General features: G+C 49.3%; 2 protein-coding genes across 5 annotated transcripts in view; one reads left to right on the forward strand and one right to left on the reverse strand.

Moving 5' to 3' along the window:
* The window catches only part of Tsks (testis specific serine kinase substrate), a 37,310-nt gene extending 32,302 nt beyond the window's left edge, over positions 1 to 5,008 (reverse strand). For both annotated transcript variants that reach the window (XM_050121410.1, XM_050121409.1), the window contains exons 1-2: positions 4,839 to 5,008; positions 4,335 to 4,545 (exon numbers count right to left, since the gene is read on the reverse strand). In XM_050121410.1, the coding sequence (XP_049977367.1) occupies positions 4,335 to 4,545; positions 4,839 to 5,008 (381 nt within the window). The remainder of the gene's footprint in view (positions 1 to 4,334; positions 4,546 to 4,838) is intronic.
* A 6,016-nt stretch (positions 5,009 to 11,024) lies between these two features.
* Ap2a1 (adaptor related protein complex 2 subunit alpha 1) overlaps positions 11,025 to 18,262 on the forward strand; it is a 29,560-nt gene continuing 22,322 nt past the window's right edge. For 2 of the 3 annotated variants that reach the window (XM_050121340.1, XM_050121338.1), the window contains exon 1: positions 11,026 to 11,233. In XM_050121340.1, coding sequence (XP_049977297.1) covers positions 11,167 to 11,233 — 67 coding nt within the window. In that variant the 5' untranslated portion in view covers positions 11,026 to 11,166. Of the gene's footprint in view, positions 11,234 to 18,262 lie in introns of all 3 variants that reach the window. The other variant, XM_050121339.1, reaches the window with a different exon arrangement.

Below are 18,262 nucleotides of genomic sequence, written 5' to 3' on the forward strand. Positions count from 1 at the left end.
TTCACTGCTGGTGAAATAAATTATGGGAAGACAATGAACCATGGCAAAGAGCTTTGCTACATGCATACATGGAGGCTGAACACTGTACATAATAAATAAATAAATCTTTAAAAAAAAAAAGGACATGTGCTCAACTATGTTCATAGCAGCTTTGTTTGTCATAGCCAGACCTGGAAACAACCTAAATGGCCCTCGACTGAAGAATGAATAAGGAAAATGTGGTACATTTACACAATGGAGTACTATACAGCAGAAAAAATAAAATATCTTGAATTTTGCAGGAAAATGGATGTAACTAGAAAACATTATTTTGAGAGAGGTAACCCAGACACAGAAAGACAATTATCACATGTACTCACTCACAGGTGGTTTTTAAACATAAAGCAAAGAAAGCCAGCTTATAAACCATAATCCCAGGGAATTTAGACAGCAATGAGGACACTAAGAGAGACTTACATAGATCTAATCTACATGGGAAGTAGAAAAAGACAAGATCTCCTGAGTAAATTGGGAGCATGGGGACTTTGGGGGAGGGTTGAAAGGGGAAGGGGAGAGGCAAGGAGGGAAGCAGAGAATAATGTAGAGCTCAATAAATATCAATAAAAAAGGGAAAATTGGATAGGATAACAGATTGGTTTGTGAGTTATTATTTATAGACAATTACATTGATATAGATTATTGTATATTGATATAAAGTTAAATTATATTGAATATTGTATGCATGCATGCTTCTACCTCTGTTTAAAACATCTTTTATGTATTGATATATATTTACCATATTGCAGTGTACATTTCTACCTCTGTTCAAGATACTCATACATTGATTGATTACATTTGGAGGTCATTGTCCTCATTTATTGCACAGTTGTTTATTGTCTTAGTCTTTAAGTTAGATCGATATTGAGAATTATATAGATTAATAGTCATCTAAGTTTGTCATTTGTAATTAGACTAATCAGGTTCTTTAGATACATAGAGATTATATTCTGTATAGATAAGCAATCTTCAACCACTACAAAGAGCTGTAGAAAATGGCATTTAAATAACTTAGAGTTCTGTTGAAGTGAGACACGATTGCTCCTGGCAGCGCCAATCTATTCCCAAGAGAATGTTGAGCACTAAAGACACTCCACTTGGAGCTTGTTTTCTTCTTGGAAAAACTGGCCTTTGGGCAAAGAAATACCCATGCCTCATCCACTGACAAGATATATAGTATCCAGAAATGGATAAAGCCGGGCGATGGTGGCGCACGCCTTTAATCCCAGCACTTGGGAGGCAGAGGCAGGCAGATCTCTGTGAGTTCGAGACCAGCCTGGTCTACAGAGNAGAGGCAGGCAGATCTCTGTGAGTTCGAGACCAGCCTGGTCTACAGAGCTAGTTCCAGGACAGGCTCCAAAGCCACAGAGAAACCCTGTCTCGAAAAACAAACAAACAAACAAACAAAAACAGAAATGGATAAGCAGGACTGTCAAATCTTGCCAACACAGGGTAAGAGTGTTTTGAAAATTTTCTTGCCTTTGAAAATAGTCTGTCAGTTATTCTAGGCCTTAGCCAAAGTTGGTTGCTTCAATGTTGCAAATGTGACTTTGAGTGATTGTCCAGGTAGCCAGTTGTCTCTGTGATTTGTTGCATGTTTTGGAAGTTGTTTGTTCTTCCTACTCACTCAGGCAACATTATTTCCCTTCTGGGATCTTCGATGGGGTCGAAGACTAGATAAGTGTAGTTAACTTTCCTTTCATGACTTGGCCAAGTTATTTATTATACAAGACTTAAGTTAGTTAGAATAGGAGATTTGTTCTTATTATATATAATTTTGTATTAGGTTTAGAACTCTCTTATTTAAACAAAAGAGGGAGGTGCTGCAGGAAGGTTTATAGCTAGTAACTACCCGCCTTCTGGGGTGTGGCCTCATAGACTATTTACCTAAATGCTGAAGCGAGTCTGGCCCTTCTTTTCTCCCCTAATTCCCGTTTGCTCGTTTGGACTGTTTGGATCCCATCTCCATCCACCGTTCAAGCAGAGAATCCTGATATGTAAGTTTCCCCCTAAGTAAATATCCATCTCTTGGTTCTGAGCTAGTGCAGGCTTTCTTTTAAGCCTCTGATCTCTCCACCATCATTGCCATCTTTTTTTTCTTCCGCCAAGCCTAAATTCTCCTAATTTTTACTCTCCCTGCCCAGAAGTCCTGCCTATACCTCCTCCTTCGCTATTGGCCATTCAGCTTTTTATTAGACTAACCAGGTACCTTAGGCAGGCAAGGTGAAACAGCAACACACCTTCCCATAGTTAAACAAATATTCCATAGCACGACAAAATGGCTTCTTGGGTGAAGGCATTTGCTGCCAAGTCAGACGACTGAAGTCTGATCCCCAGACCCTCTCAGTCGAGGGAGGTGTCATTCATATGTGCTGAAGCATACATGTTTCCCATCTCACATAAAAACTAATTAAAAAAAATAAGCTGGAAAAAAGGCTCATCAGTTAAGAGCATTGACTGCTTTTGCAACAAACCCAGGTTCAGTTCCCAGAATCCACATAGCAACTCAAAGTCATCTGGAACTCCAGTTTCAGGGGATCTGACGATCTGACACCCTCCTCTGACTTCCTTTGGCACCAAACACGTATACAGTGCTCTTACATACAGGTGGGAAGGACACTCATAAAATAAAAATAAATCCCTTTTTAAAAAAATTCTAGCACAGGCTGGGTGGCAGTGACCCTCAACTTTAATCCCAGCAGTCAGGAGGCAGAGACAGGCAGATCTCCATGAGTTCAAGGCCAGCCTGGTCTACAGAGTGAATCCCAGGACAGTCAGGGATACACAGAGGAAACCCTGTCTCAAAAAGCCAAAAACCAACCAAACAGTTAACTGCCTAGGCCTATCTCTTTTCCTAGTCAAAAGCCTGTAGTTTTTCTCACCAGAAACCCATGTACAACCTTAGTGGCTTTCTGGGTTTTTGTTTGTTTCTTTCTTTCTTTTTTCCCCCCTTTTCTTTGTAGGTTATAATCTCATCAAAGTCCCCACCAGAACCAGTCTATAAGCTCGGCTATCCAAATGAGTGAAGGGCAGTGAGCTGGCTTGGTAGGGAAAGGCAGTACCGCCAAGAATCTGAGTTCTGTCTTTGGGTTCCACTTGGTGTCAGGAGAGAACTCACTCCTTCAAGTTATTCTCTGACCTCCACTTTCTACACAAACCTTTGGAGCTGTAAGGAGAGCCACCCAGTGGTGCATAAGGCTGATGCTCACACACACACATCCCGGCCTCTCCCTTGGTAAGTCGTCACCCTTGCGTGGGTCCTGTTTCCCACTGAGCGCCTCTCCTCAGCGACCGGTTTCAAGTCTATATTAAAACATCTTTCATGAAAACTCTCGCTCTGGTTTATAAGCCCAAATTCTTTTCTTCATGGAAGCCACCAACCCCGGTTGGGTCTCAGTGCAGGTCGCTGTGAGGTGACGCTAATGCCTCAGTCTGGGGATGGTGTTGCGTGCCTTTAATTCTAGCGAGCGGCGCAGTGGCAGGAGGACGCTGTGAGTTTGAGGCTAGCCTGGTCTACATAGAGAGTTCCAGACCAAACGGGGCTACACAGTGAGACGCTGTCTCAAACACAAATTCAACAATAAAAGTAAAGGCTCAAGCTGCTGAGAGTGACAGCTTGGCCTTGTGTCTCTGTTCCATACTCTTGACATCTCATCTTTGGCTTTCAAGGGAAATATTTCCCGGAAGCTGGGAGCATGGGCTCAAGCCTGTCATCCCAGCTACTTGGAAGGACTGCAGGTTGGCCATCTTGGACGAAAGACTAAGACCTGTCTCAAAAGTAAAAGAGCTCAGGTGTGGTCAGAGGTAGAGCCCCTGCCTAGAATCCCCCAGTGGAGGGCTGGGGTGTGGCCCAGTGGTAGAGCCTCTGCCTAGAATCCCCCAGTGAGGGCCTGGGGTGTGGCCCAGTGGTAGAGTCCTGCCTAGAATCCCCCAGTGGAGGGCTGGGGTGTGGCCCAGTGGTAGAGTCCTGCCTAGAATCCCCCAGTGGAGGGCTGGGGTGTGGCCCAGTGGTAGAGTCCTGCCTAGAATCCCCCAGTGGAGGGCTGGGGTGTGGCTCAGTGGTAGAGCCCCTGCCTAGAGTCCCCCAGTGAGGGGCTGGGGTGTGGCTCAATGTATTCTCTGTGTTGCTTAGGATGAGACCGGTGTCTTGCTCTAGCCTTGAGCCCCCCCTCCCCCAGAAGTCTCTTCCTGATGCTGTCATTGAGGCCTGTCTTCTGGCCTCAGCGTCTCGCTCAAAACCAGATCAGCTCCCTGCCTCCATTGAGTAGACCCCGGCCCTCCCCACGTGAGCTGCTCACCAGAAGTTCTGTGATGTCAGGGTCCTCGGGAGCCCAGGGTGTTGTAGGGGAAGCAGGTGGCCCTGGCAGAGCCAGTGGACCACTGTCCTCTGTGGTAGAGTCTGTGCCTGACGAGTCGGGCTCCATAGCAGTCAGGTTGAGCAAGGACACGTTGGTGCAGGCTGAGGACCGCTTGAGGTTCAGGCACCAGTGGGACATCCGGGGCTCCACCCTGCAGGTGACCCAGGAGATGGTGGGGATTGGGTGCCGGAGGGAGGAGCAGGGCTTGTGTCCACTGAGGCCACCGGACCCCCTGCTTCTTTCAGCTACTGTCGCCCTGCTTCCCGCTTTCACTTCCTGCTCAGTCCCCACTGCCTGTGTTCTTCCATCACTCTGCCCTCTCCTCCTGATGCTCCCTTGAACCCACTGCCTTCCTGTCCCTCCTCCTTGCCCCGCCTTTCCCTCCAGCACCCATGCTTTGCTGTAGGCAGTAGGCCTATCACCAACAGGGTGCAGGAAACCCACCCATGGAAGGACACGGCCTTCTTTTTCTTCGTGATCCCCTTGGTAGGGCTGGTCACTCCCCCTGGAGCCTCGGGGACCAGCTGGGCGCAGCTCTCGACCCCCGCAGGTGGGTCCCCCGCCTCATGGATTTCTTTGGATTGCCAGATAGTCTTCACCACCACACTTGCCATGGCGCGGGGGGGCCTGCTCCCAGGGGGAGACTCACCATCTACTGTGCCCGCCCCCCACCCCCAGCGCTCAGGGTCCCCTAGCTCCTGGCCTGGGTCACAAAGGGCCTAACCACTGTGTCACAGGGAGGGGCATGAGGGAGAACAGGTGTTGACTCAGGGTGACCCTGCAAACCTCAGTGGACTCTTCCAGGTCGGGTTCTGGTTCTAAAGTTCCTTCATTCGGGTCCAGAGCACCCAGTGGGCTGGAAACCCTGCAACCAGCTCTGGGACCCAGAATCAGGTCCTATCCTGCTTCATGCCTTGCGTGAAATCTGAGAGACATAACGGGATCATTTCCAAGGCCTTCCCTGGTAGACTTGGTGTTCTGTGGAGGTCTGGGAGGCAGAGTTGGGAAGAGAAAACCCCAAGAAAAAGATGCCAGCCCTGGAAGTGTCACAGGAGAGTCAAGAGAAGTCATGGCAAATGTCACAACTCCTCAGCCTGTGTTTTAGGGGATTTAGGCTTCATACTGTGTGTGAATTTTACCTGTCAAAAAAGAACCCAAGCCAGGCAGTGGCGGCGTATGCCTTTAATCCCAGCACTCCAGAAGCAGAGGCAGATGTATCTCTCTAAGTTCAAGGCTGACCTGGTCTACAGGGTTAGAATACCTGCTCAGGCACTCTCATGAAGCACTGGGTTCCACCTCAGCACTGGAGAGCTGGAGGAAGCAAGATCATGAGTTTAGGATCATCCTCAGCTACATAGTTTGAAGCCAACCAGTACGAAGATTTAGGGATGATACTATTTGAGTACTCAGAGTGAAATAAAGTGTGAGGAGGGTCCTTGTGAGAATGGTCTAGTTTTTTGTTTTGTTTTTTAAAGATTTATTTAATTTTGCACACAGTATTCTGTCTGCACATATGCTTGCAGGCCAGAAGAAGGCATCAGATCTTGTTATAGATGGTTGTGAGCCACCATGTGGGTTCTGGGAATTGAACTCAAGTCCTCTGGAAGAGCAGTCAGTGCTTTTAACCACTGAGCCATCTCTCCAGCCCCTACATCTAGTTTTTTAATTAACTCACTTATGTGATGGGTGTTTTTCCTGAATGTATGTCTGTGCATAGCATGTGTGCCTAGTGCCTAGGGAGGCCAGACGGTGTCAGATACACTGGGACTGGAGTTGCAGACAGTTATTAGCTGTTACGTGGGTTCTGGGACTCGAACCCGGGTCATCTGGAAAAGTAGCCAGTGCTCCTAATGACGTCTGTATGCTTGATTTTTTTAAAAAATTTTGTGTGCACTGGTGTCTCATGTGCATGTGTTTCTGTGTGAGGATCAGATCCCCTGGAACTGGAGTTACACAGACAGCTGCGAGCTGCCATGTTGGTGCTGGGAACTGAGCCCCAGTCGTCTGGAAGAACAGCCAGTGCTTTTCACTGCTCGTTCTCCAAGCCCCTTGTTTTGTTTTGTTTATGTGCATTGGTGCTTTGCCTGCATGCATGTCTGTGCAAGGGTGTCAGCCCCTAGGACTGGAATTATAGACAGCTTTGCCCCCTGGATGTGCAGTCAGTGCTCTTAACCACTGAGCCATCTCTCCAGCCCATTTGCTTGATTTTTTAAGGACAGGTTCCCATTATGTAATCCTGGCTGGCTTCAAATTTACAAAGATATGCCTGTCTTTGCCTCCAAAGTGCTGAGTTTAAAGGTGTGTGCCATCATGCCTAGTCTTTTCTGGGTTTTCAATTTTTTATTTATGGGGCTGAAAAGATGGCTTAGCAGTTGAGAGCACTGGGTGCTCTTCCAGACCACCTGGGTTCAATTCCCAGCACCTACATGTCGCCACTGTAACTCCAGTTCCAGGGGATCCAACACTCACACACAGACATACATGTAGTCAAAACACTGACACATAGCCGGGCGGTGGTGGCACATGCCTTTAATCCCAGGACTTGGGAGGCAGAGGCAGGCGGATCTCTGTGAGTTCGAGACCACCCTGGTCTACAGAGCTAGTTCCAGGACAGGCTCCAAAGCCACAGAGAAACCCTGTCTCAAAAAAACAAAAAAAAAAAAAAAAAAAAAAAAAAAAAAAAAAAAAAAAAAAAAAGAAAAGAAAAGAAAAAAAAAACAGAAAGAAGTCCTGAATGAGTCCCTCCCATTCTACTTCCAGTGGACATCCCTACTGTCACTCATGGGTGACAATGAATCCTTGCAACAGGTACATAGGCCATTTCTGAGAATGACTTCGGGGACCATCCACCCCAGCCTTCATGGCCAGGAGAGAGATGATCTGTGAGGGGTGAAGAATAAAATTTGCTGTGGGAAATGCTTTTGTACACTGTAAAGAGTTGTCACTCGTATTGGTTTAATAAAACGTTGATTGGCCAGTAGCCAGGCAGAAAGTATAGGTGGGGCAACCAGACTAGGAGAATTCTGGGAAGAGAAAAAGCAGGCACGCAGTCACCAACCAGATGCAGAGGAACCAAGATGAGAATGGCTTACTGGTAAAAGGTACCAACCACGTGGCTAACATAGACAAGAATTATGGGTTTAAGTTGTAAGATCTAGTTAATAATAAGCCTGAGCTAGTAGACCGAACAGTTTTTAATTAATATAAGCCTCTGTAGGTTCTTTGGGGTGGGAGGGACTGAATGACTATGGGATTGGGTGGGACAGAAATTTGCATTTACAAAAACTCAAGACAGTACCATATTTTCAGGTGCTGACCCAGGCCATGCAGGGACTGATTTCATGATTTAGCTACACCGAAATTCTCTTGCAAAGTAGCAAAAACCTGTGATCTTTACAATAAGACTGAATTCTGCCTGGATAGGGTGGCACACATCTTTAATCCCAGCACTCTGGAGGCAGAGGCAATGGATCTCTGAGTTTGAGGGCAGCCTGGTCTACAAATCGAGTTCCAGTATAGCCAGGGCTACACACAGAGAAACCCTGCCTTGAAAAACAAAAACAAAATAAAACCAAAAAAAAAAAAAGGGAGAAAGAAAAAAAAGAATGAACTTTAAGCGGGGGGTGGTGGTGCACCCTTTTAATCCCAGCACTAAGGAGGCAGAGGAGGAGGACCTCTGAGTTCAAGGCCAGCCTGGTCTACAGAGTGATTTCTAGGACAGCCGGGGCTGTACAGAGGAAACCCTGTCTCGACTCCTCCCCCAAGAAAGGGTTCTCCTGGCTAGGGCCTGAGCTGATAAGGGTAATTGTAAGAATAGATTCTGCTGGTGGAGAATGCAAAGCACATGGGACCTATTTCATAGGGACGTGTTCTGTTTACTGAGAGAGAAAGCCCAGGATATTGGTGGGGGATGGCTCCTAACCACACAGGGTTTTTTGACGACATCACTTCAACATTCCAGAGATCGGGCATCATTCATTTCTTCTATTGAAGAATGGGCCTTGTTTTTCAATGCTGACTCTAAGCTGTGCTTCCGATAGATGGCGCTGCTGGGTTTGGTCGGCTTCTTACCCTGACGTCCGCTGGGCCTCGAAGGCGAGCCTGTGAGCTGGGAGTGGTGGCACTCGGGAGGCAGAGGTGGGTGGATCTCTGCGATTCCACGCCCACCTGGTGTACATATTGGCTCTGTCTCTGCGGCTGTGTGCTCCCGCCTACCCTGGAGGGACCCTGGAATCAGGAAGGCCTTTCTTTATACCCAGAACTCAGTCACTCCACTTGCCTCTACCAAGCTGCCTGAGCAGAGAATCAGAAGCGATATTCTACTAGCTAACTAGGGACAGGTTTCAGATATTCTTGGGACACTTTATGTTCCTTCTTCACACACTCCATGGAGGATTAGTTCAGTTTCCACTGCTCATCTGTGTCCTTACGTGCCTTTAGTATTTAGAAGCTCTCCAGAAAACAGACATTCTGAATTGTTCTTTTTTGGCAATACTGGGGATTGAACCCAGCATTTGGTGTATTAGGCAAGTGCTCTACCACTGAAACATACCCCCAGCCCCCCACTGGGGGATTCTAGGCAGGGACTTTTGTTTGTTTGTTTTTTAGTTTTTTTTTTTGTTGTTGTTGTTGTTTTGGTTTGGTTTAGGTTTTGTTTTTTGAGACAAGGTTTCTCTGTAGCTTTGGAGCCTGTCCTGGAACTAGCTCTGTAGACCAGGCTGGCCTCGAACTCAGAGATCCGCCTGCCTCTCCTCCCGAGTGCTGGGATAAAAGGCGTGTGCCACCACCTTCACTGCAAGGCAGGGGCTTTATCTCCAACCACACCCCAACCACTTGGGATTTCCAGGCAGAAGCTCTACCCCTGAGCCACACCCCCAGTCGCTCTCTGGGAGATTCAAGGCTACATTCTTGTTCTTTCTTTTTCTTTTCTTTCCTTTTCTTTTCTTTCTTTCTCTTTCTCTTCTTCTTCTTCTTCTTCTTCTTCTTCTTCTTCTTCTTCTTCTTCTTCTTCTTCTTCTTCTTCTTCTTCTACTTCTTCTTTTCTTCTTCTTCCTCTCTCTCTCTCNCTCTCTCTCTCTCTCTCTCTCTCTCTCTCTCTCTCTCTCTCTCTCTCTCTCTCTCTGTTTTTGAGACAGGGACTCTCTTTGTAACCTTGACAGTCCAGGAACTCTCCACGCTGTTCAAGCTAGCCTTGAACTCAGAGAATTGCCTGTTGCCCAGGACTGGGCGTTGCTCCTTCCGAGGTCACAGGACTTATCTCCTAGACCCATTCTGGGCTTGTTGGAAATTAGAAAAGCCTGTCTGGGGTGGCGTTTAGTTCGTGGCGATAACAGAAATGGACCCTTCGAATTCCCTTTGCCACAAAATTCTCAATAGCCCGGGCATCGGCGATCGGGCGGCTTTTCTTTCTTGCAATCAGTCCTCAGCTGTGGTGGTAACTGGTTTTTGCCTGGGTGACTTCCAGAACTGATGGAGGAAGCAATTTTTACTTTATGACCACTTAATGCAGACTGTCTTAGGCACTGTGGTTCAGGGAGGGGAAAAAAAAAAAGATCAGGTCTACAGAGCTAGTTCCAGGACAGGCTCCAAAGCCACAGAGAAACCCTGTCTCGAAAAACAAAACAAACAAACAAAAAAAAATCAAACTATTTTTAAAAATTTTTAAAAACTAAAATAGTAATTCCACAATTTTCTTCCTCTGAGCTGTGTAGTCTTGGGCAAGCCCTTCAACCTCTCTGGACCTCAGTGTTTAATGGGACTAACCTTTAGAGGCAGTCCCTTCTCTCATGGATGATAGGTTTCCAGACAAGTAATTTTCCAGGTGATTTATTTATTTATTTATTCTGGTTTTTCGAGATAGGGTTTCTCTGTGTAGCTCTGGCTGGCCTTGAACGAACTCACGGAGATCCACCCGCCTCTGCCTCCCGAGTGCTGGAATTAAAGGTGGTGACCGCTGGGCTCCAGGGGGTGTTTTTAGGGAAGGAAGAGGGAATAGCTAGGCGCCCAGACAGCCACTGAAGCAGTCCGGGATGCAGAGGCGGAGAGGGGCCGGGAAGAAGGGGGCGCCTGCGCAGTGGACACCTCGTGGTCCATCGCCTCGCCCAGCCCATATCTGCAGCAGGGAATTGCAGGCAGCGCTCCACCTATCGCAGCTCGACTGCCTGACAGCTCCTCTTTCTCCTTCCTTCTCTATAAGCCGTCGCCCTCTGCCCATCCCCTCACAGCCGCCCCTTCGAGGGCGGAAGTATAAATCGTCCGGCGAATCCGCATAGCCTTGCCGAGCTCAATCTCCTCACCCATTGGTCTTCTTTTCTCGAGGTTCCGCCTCCTCCGGCGCGTTCCCCAGCCTCTTCTTACGCCCCGCCCTGCTGTCGGGGAGAAGACTGTCCATCCAATTAGCGTTAGGCTCTGCCGTGCAGGGGGCGGGTCCAGAGTATCTAGGGCAACGCCCCCTGCCGCCCTGCTCCGAACGGAAATAGCCCGGTCCTGCACCAATCAGCACCATGTGTCTTTACTAGTTCTCCAATAAGAACGGGAGGAGGGAGGGCGTTCTATTGTGAGCGGCAGGGCGCTCAGCCAGCAAGCGGCGGCAGTTCCCGGATGACAGCCCGCAGGGGCGGATCCGAGGCGGGGCGTCGGCCTGCAGCCAGCCCGCCGCCAGCCCGCCCTCCCCCGGCCGGCTCCTCGGCGCCGCCTGGGGTCCTTTCCGCCCGGTGCCGCCCGTCAGCCCCTTGCCCGTTCGGCCAGGCCTGGAGCCGAGTTCTCCGCCATCATGCCGGCTGTATCCAAGGGCGATGGCATGCGCGGGCTCGCCGTGTTCATCTCCGACATCCGGAACTGTGAGCTCACGACCGGGGCCTGGGGGTCACGCGGGTACCGGGCGGAGGGAGCGGGGAAGCGCGGGGGTGTCCTAGCGGGAAGAACCGGGGCGGCGCGGGCGGACGTGGCGGGCGGAGGTGGAGGGGAAAGAGCAGCGGGCTAGGTAGGTCATTCAGTGCTATCCCGAGCCTATGTGGAGAAAATCAGGGACGCTGAAGAAGGGGGAGGCCGGCGACCACCCACGGCCAGGGGCTAGAAGTTGGGGAACAGCCTCGGGACCAGAGATGATACAGTGGGAGATACCAGAGGAGTCAGAAATAGAACTGCGGGGGGGTGGCAACGGGACAGAGAAGAAGGTGAGGGGACAGAAGGACCAGTGATGGAAGTGGGGGGACTGCAGAGGAACCAGATATAAGTGGGGGGTGGCACCATAGGGCCTATAGATGATAAGGTGGGAAACACAGAGGGACAGCACAGAGATGGTGGGGGAGGGGGCAGAGGACCAGAGGTGAAAATGGGGGACAGCAGAGGGTGAGGTATGAAAAAACTCTAATGGAGCCGGGCGATGGTGGCGCACGCCTTTAATCCCAGCACTCGGGAGGCAGAGGCAGGTGGATCTCTGTGAGTTCGAGGCCAGCCTGGTCTACAAGAGCTAGTTCCAGGACAGGAACCAAAAGCTATGGAGAAACCCTGTCTCGAAAAAAAAAAAAAAAAAAAAAACTCTAATGGGAAGATTGCTTAGGAGACATGGAAGGCATTTGAGAGCCTACATACGGGAAAGAGGGAGTATAGTTGTAGACTTGGGGAAACCCAAGACATCAGCAGGGCCTGGGAAGGAATGGTGTTCATGATAGAGGCAGACCCCTAGGAGGAGGGCAAGGCATCTGGAAGCTCTGGGGGTCGGGGAAGTAAGTGCCCTGCGAAGGAAAGGGGTCAGGGAACAGGGCAAGCCTGAATTCGAGCTTGCTTTGGTTTATCACAGCAATATGAGGGCCATGATCCCTTCTAGGAAGTGTTGTAATGATGGGCTGAGCTGGCTGCTGGGAGCAGATGTTGGTGTCTGGAGCTGCCAGGAGCCTTCAGACATCCCATCCATAGATGTGGTAGGCCAGACCTGGCTTTGTGTTTGAAGCTCACCCCCATCACTATGTGACCTTGAATAAGGGACTTCACCTGTCAGTTTCTTCATCTGTCAGGAGAGGCTGCTAATGGCTTCTTCATAAGGGGTGTCTGGGCTGCTGGAGCGCGAGGCCCACACGATGAGGTCCTAGGCGAGGCCCTGGGAGTTGCTGTCAGCATTAGCAGCATCTAAAGAACTGCTCCTTCACCCTGCTCAGGGGAGGATCGTGAGCACAGGAGCTGCCAGCAAGTGGGAAGCTGTGGATTCCCTTAGATGAGAGATGCTTCGGACCCAGGGAAAAGAGGTAGAGTCAGGAAGGATTATAAATTTTGGCATGGGTACCTGCCAAAAATGGGTGTACTTGGGGCTGGAGAGAAGGCTCAGCAGTTAAGAGCACTGCTCTTGCAGAGGACCAGTCTGCACATGACAGCACCCACATGGCAGATCATGCCTGACTCCAGAGCCTCTGACAGCCTCACACAGACGTACATGCAGGCAGAACATAATATGAAGTAACAATAAATTATATGTAAATGGGTGTGCTTTATCTCTGATAACTTAGGGAGCATAGCCCTCTGCACCCTTTGGGACTTAGTTTGTGTGTCTGAGCTCCATTCCTTGTTAGGAATGTGGCCTGCAGAGATTTGTTTGTTCCTTTATTTGACAAATGCCTTTGAATGCTCCTGTGTATATGTCCCTATTTGAAGTGCTGGGGTTACAGCTATGTAGAACTCCAGTCTTGGACTGTGGCTCAGCAGTAGAGCACCTGCCCAGCAGCTCCCAGTGAAGAGCTGAGGGCATAGCTTGATAGTCCAGCACCGGCCTAGTGGGAACAAGCTTCTGGGTTCCATCCCTAGCACCACAAGACAAAACAACCCAAAAATCCACATTCAGAAGGGATAGAAAATACACAGAAGGGACACAGTGTCGTCTGCCCATGGCTGGTGCTGTGGAGAAGGAGTGTTGGGACGGAAAAGGTGCAAATGGTGGCTGGCGTTTGATTGGACTAAAACAGAATGAGGAGCAAGGAGTAAGTGCTGTGTTCTAGAGAAATAGGGTCCATACAGGGAGATAATGTGGTCAAAGGTCTTGAGGTTGCAGCATGCTTAGACCAGGTGCACAGGACATGAGCAAGGACTGAGGAGACAGGGAGACTGAGGGACGCTGAGCACTGTGGCACTTCTGTGGCTGGCCTGAGAGCTGGATGATGCTTTTGAGCAGAGAAGGGCAGTGGCTCACTTAATTCCTTTAGAACAGGCATAGTGTGCATGGTGGGAATGTTCTGGCATGAGGGTGCTGAGTTCAGGAGGAGGCTGGTTCAGGCATGACCATGTCTCACGAAGACAATCAAAACTATTGAATTACTGTTCTGGCTGCTGTGAGAGTAGACTTGAGAAGTTAGGGTCGCAGCCAGGAACCAAATCAAAGGTGTCACAGGCCTCCGGGCTCAAGAAGTGGCCAAAGGAGTGAGAAAGGGACTGCTGAGATGTGGGCAGAGCAAAGCACTGGCGTGGTACACCTGCCAACCTAGCATCTGCCAGGTTGCAACACCAGGATGGTGAGGACAAGGATCACAGCAAGATGTGGCTCAAAAAACAAAAAGAAAAACAACACAACGCAACCCCAGGGGGCTGGACAGATGGTTCAGCAGTTAACACTTGTAGAGAACTGGTGGGTTTGGTTCCTAGTACCTACATGAGGTGGGTTACAACTGCCTATATCCAATTCCAGGGAATTTCGCACCTTCTGGTCTATCTGCAAGGACATCTGCATCCATATGTCCAGGCACACACATAAGACCACCAACAAAAGGATTGGTCAGGTTTAGGTCAGCCATGTGCTAAGTGGCTGGTGTGTTTCAAGCCCTGTGACAGACAGCTCTGGGGTGCAGTGACAAATAAGACAAATGAGTGTGTGCGCCAGTGCAGCTGTGACCCCAAAGAGAGAAGGGCCTTCGAGCAGATCACAGCTGTCCTCACGGATGAATGTGTCTGTGTGGCCTGAGCCACGTCAGACAAGAAATGCAAACAGCCGGGCTGGAGCTCACATCTGTCATACCAGCTATTCCAGAGGCTGAGGCAGGAGGATTTCAAATTCACGGTCAGCCTTGGCCTGACTATATGTCTCAGGAGGTAGAGGCACTTGCTGCCAAGCCTGACATGGGTTCAATTCTTGGAGTCACATGGTGGAAGGGGAGAACTACAAGTTGTCCTCTGACACACATGCATACCTATACATATGCACATACAAATGAATGTAATCATAATGTAAAAAGTCACCTTGTGTTATAGAGTGAGTCCAAAACCAGTTTGAGCAACGTAAAGACATCCTGTCTTAAAATAAAAGGTAGGGTCTGAGGCAGGTGGTGGCTCACAACTGTAGTTCCAGCACTGGAGGCAGAGACAAGTGGATCTCTGAGTTCAAAGCCAGTGTGGTCTACAGAGCAAGTTCAAGGACTACACAGAGAAACCTTGTCTGCAGTGTGTGTGGGGGGCGTCTAGAGAGATTGCTTAGCAGGTAAGAGCAATGGCTGCTCTTCCAGAGAGCCTGGCTTTGATTACTAGCACCACATGACAGCTCACAAACATCTGTAACTCTCATTCCAGGGCCTCTGACTCCTTCTGGCCTCTGTAGGCTCTACACGCATATGGTACACAGACATACATGCAGGCAAAACACTCATACATGTACAACCAGGAGTGGTGACACAAGCCTTTAGTCCCAGAACTCAGGAGGCAGAGGCAGGCGGATCTCTGTGAGTTTGAGACAACTCCAGATAATGAGTTCCAGGACAGCCAGGGCTACACAGAGAAACCCCATCAGTAAACCATCAATCAAAGAAACAAGTAAATAGAAGGTTTAGATGCATAGTTGAGAGGTAGAGAGTACTTTCCTAGCATATGTGACTCCCGAGTTCCATCTCCAGAGCCATGATGGCTCACACTTGTCATCACTGAGGCAGGACACAGCCTAAACTACACAGCAAGAACTTGCCTTAAAACAAACAGCTGGGGGGGCTGGAGAGATGGCTCAGTGGTTAAGAGCATTGCCTGCTCTTCCAAAGGTCCTGAGTTCAGTTCTCAGCAACCACATGGTGGCTCACAACCATCTGTAATGATGTCTGGTGCCATCTTCTGGCCTGCAGACATACAGACAGAATATTGTATGCATAATAAATAAATAAATAAATATTAAAAAAAAAAAACAGCTGGGCGGTGGTGGCACACACTTCTAATCCCATCACTTGGGAAACAGAGACAGGTGGATCTCTGTGAGTTCGAGGCCAGCCTGGTTTACAGAGTGAGTTCCAGGATAGGCTCCAAAGCTACAGAGAAACCCTGTCTCAAAAAATAAAACAAACAAAAGCAAAGAAACAAAACCATAACAGGGTGGGCAAGCTGGCTCAGTGGGTAAAGGTGCCTATCGCCATGTCTGAGGACCTGGGAAACCGCTTTGTAGGGGGAGAGAACTGACTGGCACAAATTGTCCTCCGACCTCCACAATGTGCCCACGCACACATCATACACATAATAAATTCAAAAGGATGGACATTGATGATACTTTACCAAGTAGAACAGCCAGACCTAGGGTTCTGTGTAGATGGAATGTTGGAAGAGGCTGGACCACAGAGGAAGCTGAGAAGATTGGGGCTGTGGGGTCAGGATGGATGGAGAGCAATTGCTCAAGCATACTGTCTTTTTTTGTGTGAAAGATTATTTTGGGATTAGACACTGGCGAGGGTTGCACAATTCTATGAGCAAAGAAATTAATAGGGTGAGTTCACGATGTGAAGCTTTTTGTTTCTTATTTATTTTTATTTTTTGGTGTTTTTTAAAACCGGGCTTCTCTGTATAGCCTTGGTTGTCCTGGAGAGCAGGCTGACCTCTACCCACAACCAACCCCTGACCTCAGGGTTGCACCACCATGGCTTGATTCATACCTCTCTACATCTCACTGCACAACCCCCAGAACCCTCTCCCCCACTGGGCTTATAACAGGTGCACATGTATCTTAGCTTAAAATAAGGATGGAGCTCAGTGGTGGTGGCTCAGGCCTTTAATTCCAGCACTTGGGAGGCAGAGATAGGCAGATCAGATCTATGAGTTCGAGGCCAGCCTGTTCTACAGAGACAGGCTCCAAAACCTACAGAGAAACCCCATCTTGAAAAAGCAAATAATAATAATATTAAAGGTTGGGTTCAGGTTTGGGAGGGAGGGAGCCCTCTGTCCAGGACACCTTGGAGCTCAGCAAATGCTGTGAACAGGAAGTGCAGATTCCAGGGAAAACAGATGGTCCTGCCCTCCAGAGCAGGGAAGCCTTATCAGAGGGGAACTGCTGCAGGGCTGGGGCTGTCTCCTATCAAATCCCTGTTCTTTTGGAGCAGGTTCCTGAAGAAGGCCTTGGAGCTGGAGTGCTGACTCCCTCTGCCCTGCTCCACATCAGAGTCTTTGTGGTAGTGACCTTTGCCTCGGTCCTGGGATCCAGGCCTGGGCTTCACCCTGCTCATCCTCAGCTCTGCCTTCTGCAGGTCCTGGCCCTTGGGAGGCCTTAGCAGGCATTTGCTGAAGCTGGAAGTGTCTGGGTAAACAAACAAGCCAGTCCTTCTTTCTCCCCTCCATACTGGGGATCAAGAGGGACTATTGGGAACTGAGAAGTAAAGGCAGGGGTCATCAGATGTCCCAGGTCAGCCACAGCTAAAATCAAGTCCACTGAAAGCCTGGGCTTCACGAGTTCCTGTCTCCCACAGACAGAATAAAGTGGGGCTGGTGAGGAGGCTCAGCAGTAGAGGCTCTTGCTGTGCAAACATGGAGACCAGAGTTCTGTCCTGGGTTCTCATAAAGGTGATGGAGAGGAGAGAACTGAGTCCACGGAGTAGTCCATGGGTACACACAGATAGCTCTGTTTCTAGTGCCTCACAGCCACATGGCACATGGCCATATTTTGGCCATGGAAGAGTCAAAACAATGAGTTTTTTTTTTTTTTTTTTTTTTTTTTTCCGAGACAGGGTTTCTCTGTGGCTTTGGAGCCTGTCCTGGGACTAGCTCTGTAGACCAGGCTGGTCTCGAACTCACAGAGATCCGCCTGCCTCTGCCTCCCGAGTGCTGGGATTAAAGGCATGCGCCACCATCGCCCGGCTCAACAATGAGATTTTTATGGCAATCCAGAATCTGGAAGCACTGAATGGCTTTGGGCAGGGCCCAGGCTTTCGCATTTTCTCCATGAAGGTGCCCAGGGTCCTCCAGGGCAGGGCCAGGCTGGCCCAGATCCCTTTGAGGGTAATTACAGACGCACTCCGATGCTGATGCCTGTTTAGCCACTTAGGGAAGGCATCACCCCATACGTCTAAGCTGGACCACAAGTAGACCTCTATCAGGAAGGACAAAAACCTCAGGCAGCCCCTCCTGGAAGATGGCCCTGCTACTCCTGACCCTTTTCTCTTCATATTCGAACCCTTGAATGGCTTGAACTGGGTCCCCATTCTCCTGCTTCCCACCCTCCCAGCTGCCTGCCTGGTCCCCACCAAGCCTTTCTGCCTGCTTCGTCTATTGCCTCATCTCTGATCCTAACTAGGAAGCCGTTATCCCCTGTTGCAGTTCCAGCCTCCACAAGGCTTGCCTCTGTCAAGGCACTCACCACTGTCCCTGTGTACCTCTCCTCCAAACCAGAACACCAGAGCAGGACAGGAGAAATTCCTTATACCAGCAGTGGCACCTGGGAGGGAGGGGCAGGCAGATCTTTCTGAGTTTGAAGCTAGCCTCCTTTACAGAGTTGTTCCAGCAGATCCAAGACCACATAGCTGGCACCCTCCCTTGCACCGTCGGGAAGCGGGGAGGGAGGGAGGGAGGGAGGAAGGAAGACTCTTTATGAACGAGAGAATCGCTTTAAGACTCTGTGACTGACACCCTTGCATGCTGCCTGTGATGGATAG

Source organism: Alexandromys fortis, unplaced genomic scaffold, assembly GCF_014885135.2.
Source record: "Alexandromys fortis isolate MF-2015 unplaced genomic scaffold, M_Fortis_MF-2015_v1.1 scaffold_161, whole genome shotgun sequence".
In the NCBI taxonomy this organism is placed as follows: Eukaryota; Metazoa; Chordata; class Mammalia; order Rodentia; family Cricetidae; genus Alexandromys; species Alexandromys fortis.